The 9,920-nt window shown below is 35.4% G+C and overlaps 1 protein-coding gene across 1 annotated transcript; it reads right to left on the reverse strand.

The window, feature by feature from the left end:
• Window positions 1-332: 332 nt before the first annotated feature.
• LOC100183450 (DNA-binding protein RFX6-like) lies at window positions 333-9,531 on the reverse strand. Its single transcript, XM_026840090.1, has 18 exons — window positions 9,356-9,531; window positions 8,253-8,433; window positions 7,734-7,857; window positions 7,239-7,300; window positions 5,476-5,553; window positions 5,135-5,165; window positions 4,771-4,881; window positions 4,402-4,479; window positions 3,923-4,036; window positions 3,660-3,709; window positions 3,327-3,486; window positions 2,829-2,973; window positions 2,447-2,532; window positions 2,017-2,143; window positions 1,601-1,714; window positions 1,197-1,340; window positions 779-870; window positions 333-443 (listed from the first exon to the last, which is right to left on the reverse strand). The coding sequence occupies exons 1-18, from the start codon at window positions 9,513-9,515 to the stop codon at window positions 348-350; spliced, it is 1,953 nt and encodes a 650-aa protein (XP_026695891.1). The 5' UTR covers window positions 9,516-9,531; the 3' UTR covers window positions 333-347.
• Window positions 9,532-9,920: the final 389 nt, after the last annotated feature.

Below are 9,920 nucleotides of genomic sequence, written 5' to 3' on the forward strand. Positions count from 1 at the left end.
CTCTGCTTGTTTGTATAGACACCTAACAACAGGTAAAATCTGGGGTGACATTGTTAAAATACAGTTACATTCATAGTTGTCAAACATAGGGAACCTCATTGATTAATGTGGTGAATGCAATATACTTTGGCTCTGCTTGTTTGTATAGACACCTAACAGCGGGGAAAGAGCTGTTTTAGGTGTAACACTAGGTGCTAAAATGTAGTATGTTACACCATTTAGGCATTTACACATATACCAATGTTATGCCTATCCTATACCCCTTTGTTATACAGTATTAAATAAACATAATAACATCAAGTAGTTAAACTGGAAAAGGTTAACATATGTTACATTAGGTAGGTATATTAAAAGAGGTTTACATACGGTCGTGGTTGCATGTTGTAGGAATACATCCCATATTCAGAAGCGTACGGCATTACGCTGTAGTCTGCTGCATAGTCCTGTGGAATATGATATTATTTAAGGGTTGATATACTACAATTGATGAAACTTATTAATCTTTCCATGGTGACAGTAATTATAACACGGGTGTTCTGTTTTATACACCTCGTGTTCGCTTACGTTTGCATATATATAACTTTGTGGGTGATTATTTGTTGGGATGTTCTGTAGTCTATGGCTGACAATTTGGACAACTCATAAGGGACTACTGGGTTGAAGCAATCGCATTAAATGTTTGCCCAAGAACTCATTTGCCCACAATAGTAGCAGCTATGACTCCTGCCTTGAACCCATAACCTCTATTATACTAACTTTATGTAAATCATATACAAACCTGGCCTTGTGTATCTGTAGTGTAATAAGAATCATTTTCTTTGAGAGCAGTAGGTAGTGAACTTTTAGTAGTAACATCAACTGAAGTATAACCTGTATGCATATAAGATGATATTGGTTTGGTTTAAAGTAAATAACTTTAACCTTTTGTTTTATTAAAACCATATTACGAACTGAAATATGGTCTCCCTTCTTAAATAGGCATACCCAAATATACATAATATGACACAAAACTCTAAATTGTAACCATTCTACTATTCTATAAGTTTTCATTTGTACTAAAAGACTTCTACTACACAGAACATGGCACTTTTTTTGTTTATTATAAAAAAAAAATATGTATAATTAGATCCACTATCAAATTTAGACCACAGTTGACTAACTTTCCATGTTTTATATGATTGCATGAAATAGCTTACCAAGTGGCATATTAGAAGAATAAGCTTCCGATGGCCATGGTTGCTCCCAAGCCTTTCTTCCACGTAATCCTTCATCTGGGTAAATAGGACTTGTAGTTGGGTAGGTTAGAACTGCATTGCTGGTTGATGGTGACTTTGTGTGTTCTGTAAGATTGGAAATTTTATATAATCTATATATATATTTATTTATATATAAACCCAATACAAAAAAAACTGCAAAATGTAATTGAATCTCATGTACAGTTACGAGCATTTAACTAAATGATGAAATGTGTTACAGGTATATATTTATACATATGCTTTGGAGTATATGTAAAGTCAGTCAGTGGTGGTATAGCTTTTTTATTTGGATGTTGTTGACATGCTACTATGGTTTAGAATTATAGTTTTAAACTCTATCTTACTGATGTGTTTTGCAACTAAATTTCTGAACTCTTGCCGCTTTTCGTTGTTGAATTGCGTCTCTACAGCAAAGAGAATGTATTCATCCATTAGCATACGGAGATAATGAAACGAATCTGTGGAATAATGTGTTTTTACATTGGTTTAATTAAAAGGGAACTTTACTTAAATGTTGCTGTGGCTTATTAGAACTTGGTTTGCATTTTACAACCAAGGTATACCTTCTTGGGCAAGACACTTAACGGCAATTGTTCCAACCCAGTGGTCATACTAATGGGTTGTCCAAGTTGTCAGGCTTACATAAAAACAATCACACACAAAGTTACATATTTACATGTGAAATAAAATATAATAGAATGACTGTCATTGCCCCGTCATACGCGAAAGACAATCATTCACACATGACGATATAACTTACTGAAACTGACAGCATTGTTAATGGTTAATGTATGCATCACTCTTGCCCCAAAGAAAGACCATTTCAGAAGAAAGTCTTGAGCTCGTTTTTTCATGGACCTGCCATTTTGTTTGCTTGGTTTGATCACCTGTATTAGGTGTATTATTTCATGAAAACTACCATTTGACTTAAAGCTGTTACTTTTTGTATATAAAGTGATCATTACTACTTCTTTATATTCCTCTATGAACTTTTTACTTTTGTCTATGCACAAGTGTTCTCAACTCATGTATATCCCACAGTCCAATTGGAATAACCACATTTTACTGTAACACTGTGTATTCATAGTTGTAGTACAATGACAAATAAATTAAACTTCGATATATATATATATATAATATATATAAATAAATAAGGTTTAAAAAAGTTTTTATCAAGGTTATTAATTTACCTTTTGATCCACAACATTATCCAACCACTCCACAAACATATCAACGTTTGCTCTCTTGTTTAACAAGTCCTTTAACTCTTTGATCACTAAAACATTGGTAACATTATAAAATACAATGTGGTGACCCACAAAGTTATATATGTAGTAACTCATAAGGGGGCACAAAGTGTATAAAACGGAACAACCATGCCATTTAATGACTATCGTTGCCACGTAAGGACAAATAAGTTACATTCATTTATATATTGTGACTCAGGAACTGATAAACAAGCACTAGGTGAATGAAACAAAATCCCCATGTTATAAAAACTATCATTGCCCCGCCATGCAAGTATAGACAACTTACTTACATTCATAAACAAAGCCTTTTATTTCCACTTACATTCTGAATTAAGGTCTGTATCTTGATCTTCACTTTCAGTATTTGCATAGAAAGCCTGGGATCCCATGCTTTTGAGGTCAATGTTCTCAATGTCTCTTAGCATTGGCGTCACTGTTGCTCTGTCTTCCATTATAGCCCGAACAGTCTGAAAAATAAGTACATTGTAAATAAAACTCACACAAAAATGCAGTGATTAAAAAAGGTACAAATTTTGTTGTGAAATTTTCTATAAGCATGAAAGGTTCGGCCTATACCCCAGGTCTCTTGCCTCACTGTAGGACTTACACATGTAGAATAAAAAGTATGCAACTCATGCAGTCAAATTAGGTCTAAAATAAATTGGTAAAGTAACTTAATACAGAAAACGCCATGGTCTAAAAAGGTAGCAACAAACTTTGGTTACCAATTTACCAAGTCATATTTCTGTATCAAAACGCCAGCTCAATGTACAAAGATTCACTTTTTTAAGAATACAATATAAGCAGTAAAGCCACTAACCCTGGAAAGATTCACAAATGAAGTTTGTCGAACCAGAGATTGCCCAAACTGTTGAGCTATGAGTGACTTTTTCACCGAAAGTTGCTCAGGACATCCCACTAATGAAGCTTTCACCCAGCCTTCCCATTGCTTTCCTACATTGCGTACTTCCAGTAGTTCTCTATAGAATTATTGGTTAAAGGTCTTGCTAATAAGCGATCAAAATTAAAAATCCTATAAAACGTTGGGTATATAGTTCAAGTCACAACGTATGTATCTTAGAGATTGTTTTTTGGCGGGTGGGGTCGAACTTTAAGTACTAGTTATCTATATATGATGTATAATTCCACTTACATTTCTGTCATGTTGTTGCATGCTGCTGGTAGAAGTAGATCAGTCAAGCTCTGAAAGTTAGCATTTTAAACAAGGTTGTTCAGCTCTGGTTTACATATTCATTAGTTATAGCAGGTTTCTTGAACTGGCAGCCGACTCATAAGCATGCACGAGGTATGTGAAGCAGAACACCCGTGTTATAACGCCACAAGATAAATATGCTACATATATTCATATAAACCACACACATTGTTACCACCATAAGTTAACATGCTCAATATTACCTCATGCAATAAGATATCACACAGTGCAATAAGGTCAATGATGACAACATTGTTTAAGATTCCCAAATACTGAGATGCAAAGCCCTCCCAACAACCCAGATGAATAGAGGGGATCTAAAAAAGATGATTTCGTTCAAATTTGGAGGTTTTTAGTGGTTGAGCGCATAGTAACTGAAGTAAACTGGATTCAATGCTCGATACTGAAAGGTGTATCGTGTATGTGTCTTGTAGTGTTGTCTTTGTGTAAAATGCTTAAACTGAAGGGATACTTTCGTAAAGTTAGATGGAGTAACATTTCTATTATACTTGTTAAATATAGCGCCGCAAAAGAGGTTTGGGTGTACCATGGAACCTTTTCTAATAAACATTGATTTGTAACAAGTTTATCGGTGGTAAACAGTTAGGGGTAAGTGGTTACCGGCGAGGATTCTCCACTCACACCAAAGCATATAAACAACTGAAACGCATTGTATACTCACAAGGTCAAAAGATCGCGTTCCAGCCGCGTTTATAATTCGCTCACAGTATCCTTTGTAGTAAGAAAGGAAATCCTGTACCTATAGAGTAAAATGTTGTGTTAAAACACCTTGATAAAATATTTTAGTCCCATTAGGTTGCTACAAACGACATGCTTGAAACAGAACACAAGTGTTTTTAACTTTACTGCGGCTTTCCCGCTATCACTACTGGGGTTTTCCCGCCGGGGATGATAAAAAAGTTTCATTCTCGTTATAACACGGATGTTCTGTTTCACACACCCTGTCCCCGCGTCCCAGCTAAATGGGTATACAACAAACTTGACATTGCAAAACATATAATAATATTTCCAATCAAATTTGACTTCTTACTGTTTCTCTTGGAATTTCCCCTGTCTCACTAAATTGCGACGCATCAGGAAATTCGTCCAGAAACCTTCGCATGCAATTACGTGGATATTGCCCAACACCGTCGGCCGATGACTGCAAGTTAAATGAATTAAGTAAAAAATACGTTAAATATAAAACGAAAATTCCCACCAATTACTTCAACCGTTATCGCTTATATAAAAATGAAGCCGTGTTTAAATATGAATTGCCAGCCATACAGACAAAACGAAAAACCATCCTTCCTAAAAAAAAATTCACATACAAAGCTACATTTGTGACAAAAAAACATAACATCTCGTAATAATGACTGAAAGTATCCGCCACAAAACATTCATACCCCACTTACCTCTGTTTCGTGCTTGAGAGCCGGAGAAAACCTAATAAATGTAAAGGTAATATTGCCCACTTGTGTAATTGTATGTGATTATAACAAGATTTTAACCACAATCTACTAGAACACTGTTGCGAAAGCTTGTTATTTATTTATAATTTTGCGGAAAAGCGTTCCGGTAGTTTCGAGGCACTTCAACCCAGATGGCAATATACATTTAATTGCTTTGTTTATAGTAGTCGTGAGAATACGGTTTTATGATTTTTTAAATGTACTTTATTTACTAACAAATGGAGTGAGAAAATGGAATGAAAAGGTGTTCTATCTTCCCCCACCCTACTATATATGGTGCTTACCGTGTCAACCCTTTACCAGCGAATACAGAGTTGTAGTAAATGCTTGTTTCCCGGATTCCTATGCCGTAGTAATGGTATCTAAGTATAGAAAAAGTTCATTGTTAAGGCTATAGTTTGGTATATCCTTCTCTTTTTTATATTTTTATTAAAGTTAATGTATATATATATATACAAATGTTTATAGTTTTTATCCTTTCCTATCGTATTATGGGTGGGGTCCTACGTTAAGGTACGCATAAGAGGCCCCTATATAGATATTGGCCAGAGTTAACCGTTTAAACCTCAACACACATTGAATAAAAGTAGCGCGCATAAATTAATTAAATATCTTTGAGTGTTGTAAACGTACTTCATTTGCACGCAAGTCAATAAAACACGGAGTAAATAATTCGTATAATTAAAATTTCCCCGAATAGGTGTTGGGTTCAATTACGGGACGTCGAAAAAGTGAACTTTGTTCCTCTGTAATTAAAATTCCGTTAACCGAATGTTCAAATACATTATGTCTGTTGACCGTAGCATAGTTGACCCTATGTCCCTATTACTTAGTGGACGTTGCAGTCTCATATTAGATTGTTGTTTATTTAGATTAATTGAACATAGAAGCAGATACGGCTCGTGAGTTGGTTGTAATTTACGAGTGTGTAAATATGAAAGTCTAATCGACTAAGATCAAAGCATGCTGATGTGTTGTTCGACATTACGTTTCTCGGACTAGTGTACCACGTTGTTACGTGACGTAACTTGCCAAAACATCTACGTTGCTATTACCTTCCTCAAACACTGATGCAATAATGCCAGACCTTTGATTTATTTTTAATAAACTGCCTGGCGCCATTCGCTGCTGAAAGATTACGACCATTAAATAGGATCTTCTTGTATCTATTGACGCTAAGACTTTATTTGCTAATACTTCATACACTCTCTGCAGCTTTACGAACGCAATGGTTCTGCAAATATACGATCTCCGCTTAATTGTTGACTGAGACCTAATTTAATTAAATCACGTCTATTGCTTAATAATCAAAAATCTTCTACATGCGGTATTAGCTATCAAAAATCAACAAGGATGATCAGGAAGTATCAGAAACTGGGTCAACGACTGAACTTCATAACTTAGCGGGTAATTACGTCCGTTATTGACTTACTGAGATATTTCAATACTATGTAAATACATTACTCGCAAGCGTATATAATGTCAATGGTTATTAAGATTCAAATCTTTACCACTAACAAATTAAAGTGTTAGTTTCTGCCTGGCTTACATGGTGCTTTCAATATATATTGCACACGCGTCGGTTTAAATTTAACAGAAAAGGACAAAACCAACTGCGAAACTATTTTCATATTAACAGCAATGTCTTGTCTTTTTATCTAAGGTTTCATATTTGTACACCTAAGCGATTGTTGGTTTATATATTTGTTGTGATTTAGTTTTGGCAGTTTGATTACCGCTTATTTTAACCGATACGTTTTCGTGGGATGTTCTGATTAGGGAGTGCTCTGCTCTTATATAGACCGTTAAGCAATTGTCTTGATGTGCAGATAGTTCGTATTTAGATGAGTTTAGCGATTCTGATTTTTTGATGTAAACTCGTTCCGTTTTTTAAGCTATATTTATAATTTAATATATCAGCGTGATTAGGCATACTAATCTATGCTATGTTTTCAAAGGGCTTCAAATATAGTAACACGAGTCATGGCATTTTAACTCGTATTATTAAGTCTTATTGGTCGCCAAGCAAGAATATGCTCTCACTTACTTTGAGTGGCCACGTGTCCCCAATCTCCTGGTGGTTAGTAACGGAAACTTGTGACGGATCGTCTGGCAAAGAAATTAAACTGTTTAACTCGGCACGTGCGCCAATTAATTGAATATTAATCTAAATTGAATCTGTCGCTACTTTAAACTACGTGTGTGCCTATTAGACCACAATTGGCAATAAATAGATCGATTTGAAGGCATCTTGGGTCCGTTTATCATGGTTTACACGTGTGTTAAAACCACTATCGTTGCCACGCCACGCGAGGATTAATATAACTTTAATTTATTTATTACCCCGTGAAAACCGTTTGTAAGTTTCACATATTTGACCCCAATAATTATAAAATGCAGAAAATATTAATATAAAGATTGTAACAGCATTCGGTTCAAAAGTCAGTATTAAGCGGCACAACAAAACATGCAACGTTTAAAAACCTAAACATACTAGTAGGGCCTTCTTGTTTGTTGTTATTTGTTAAAAACAAAAATCTACCTTGCCAAAAGTAGCAGCACAAGCTGGTTCAATGTTGCTTTTATTGCAGAAGTCAAGGTAATGGCTGTATAGAATACATCGGGCAAGACACACGCCATCGCATATCACGTAGTTTTTCTCTAGCCTAAAAGATTAAAAATACTTTGAATTAAAAAATAGGTAAAACTACTTCGTACATATGTCGACTTTTATAGATTCTGATCAAGTCTTTTTGGTAATATATATACGTACTGACGGTTTAACGTCCTACGGACCGACACCATGTACAAACTATATATATAGAATGGTGCTGTGTAAATGGCGGCACTCTATATGGGTCTACGGCGATGAGCCGCGGGAGCCCGAGCACGTCTAAAGAGCTGGAATTTATTTTTACAGTTTGCCCATTCTGCCCAAGCCTGTATTCTATATCGGTATTCTATATGGATGGGGCCTCGGATTGATGCAACAAGAGTTTGCCTATCATACCCCCTGATGTATATAGTGCGCTAAATCTAAAGCGTAAAGTTAAGATCTCACCAATCCAGAGTCATGTCAATCTTCTTCTTTTTGGTTTGTGCCTGCCGTTTTACAGTTTTGACGTCATAATTACGTGCTTTGTTCGTTTGTGATGAACGTTGTCCGGTCATAGAGAATGATTTTCTGTTATCTAGAATGTCATTTCTTGTCGATGATATCTTAGATCGCGGCTCGTTGCAATCTATAACGTAACAATGCATAAATAAAGAACTCACATAGTAACAAACTTAACTATAATGGTATTAAAAGGTTATAGTCAAGTTAACGGTTACGTAACGTATTTGCTAATTTATATACCATGGTAAATTTAACGTAAAGTAAGTTTTATCCATTTTTTGGAAATGGTAGGAAAGGACAAATTAATTAAAACAACGAAACATTAGCAGCAAGACGACATTCGTTAAAACATGAAGGGATTAAAAACACGTTTAAAAATAAAATGCGTCAAAAAGCGGACTGCCAAAACAATATTTTAAAGTGATTGGAATTAAATTACGGTGAAAACAGTAGACAAAGTAAGAAAGGTGCGAGGTTATATTAATTGTTAGGTCATTATAAGGGCATGGCTATGCAGGTTCGGGTGGTGTTTGCTTGGGGTTTAGGAGTGTCGACTTTGTATTTGCAACTTTCAGTTGAAAACAAGCTATTTTATATTACTGCCCGTGTGGTGGATTCAATAATACATGCCATTTTTAATAAGTTGTGTTGCTTGCTTAGTTGTTTGATGCTCGAATGTATTTTTCAATTAATGAGCGTTTTTTCAAAATGGCGTCCTCTTGTTAGCTAAAGTTGCATTAATTCTACAGTATGGTGGGGGAAGACGGGACACCGAGTTATACGCGTGCAAGTTAAAAATTTGTTATAGAAAGTAAATTTACAAACAAATAGGTGCAAGGTAGTTCCGTGTTGGTAATTAAAATGAGCCAACTGTGACTTAAGTGCCAGGTCTCCTGGGGTGCTTAACTGTAGGGTCTCACCATAATATATATAAAAAATGAGCATGTATAGTGTTTGGGTAATATGAGCCAACTCTGGTCCCACGGCGTGTCTCCCCGTAAGGCCTCACCCATGTAAAATCCTTAGTGTTATTTTTGTATACTTACCCGTGTCTGAAAGCTTTCGTTTATTGGAACAACCTAACATAGTTGCTGTCAAGGTTTCGTATTGATTCTCCACGGTACTTGGAGAGTAGGTTAATTGCGCACAACATTCCATGTCCGTTCTATGAAGGTTTAAAGGGTAATCAAAACACCCCAGAACCATGTTATTCAACGATCTATCAAAGACCTAGAAAAGTTTAAAGTTTTTGTTAGCAATACTGAAAACATGCGGCGCTGTAGAAAAGTAGTTAACGCGGCTGATCGTTTAAAATACGGGTTCAAAGCTTGACGCTGCTACTATTGTCGGCGACTAATATTGGTACTGTAACCTTGCAACTGGGCTAACACATCATTTTGCAATGTAGTTGTATATCTGTAAAATACATACTAATTTCTTCGCCCAGTTCTCCACATTCGTATATTACCTACAACGCCTCGAAACATTAAATAACATAAAATAAATCTCTTTAGTTATTATATCCTCAGAAAAATAAATGACGTGACGTATTTCTTTGTATTTTTAATTGTTTGTCTTACCCGGTATATCATAATAATAAAGCTTTTTTAT

Source organism: Ciona intestinalis, unplaced genomic scaffold (genome assembly GCF_000224145.3).
Source record: "Ciona intestinalis unplaced genomic scaffold, KH HT001120.1, whole genome shotgun sequence".
NCBI lineage: Eukaryota > Metazoa > Chordata > Ascidiacea > Phlebobranchia > Cionidae > Ciona > Ciona intestinalis.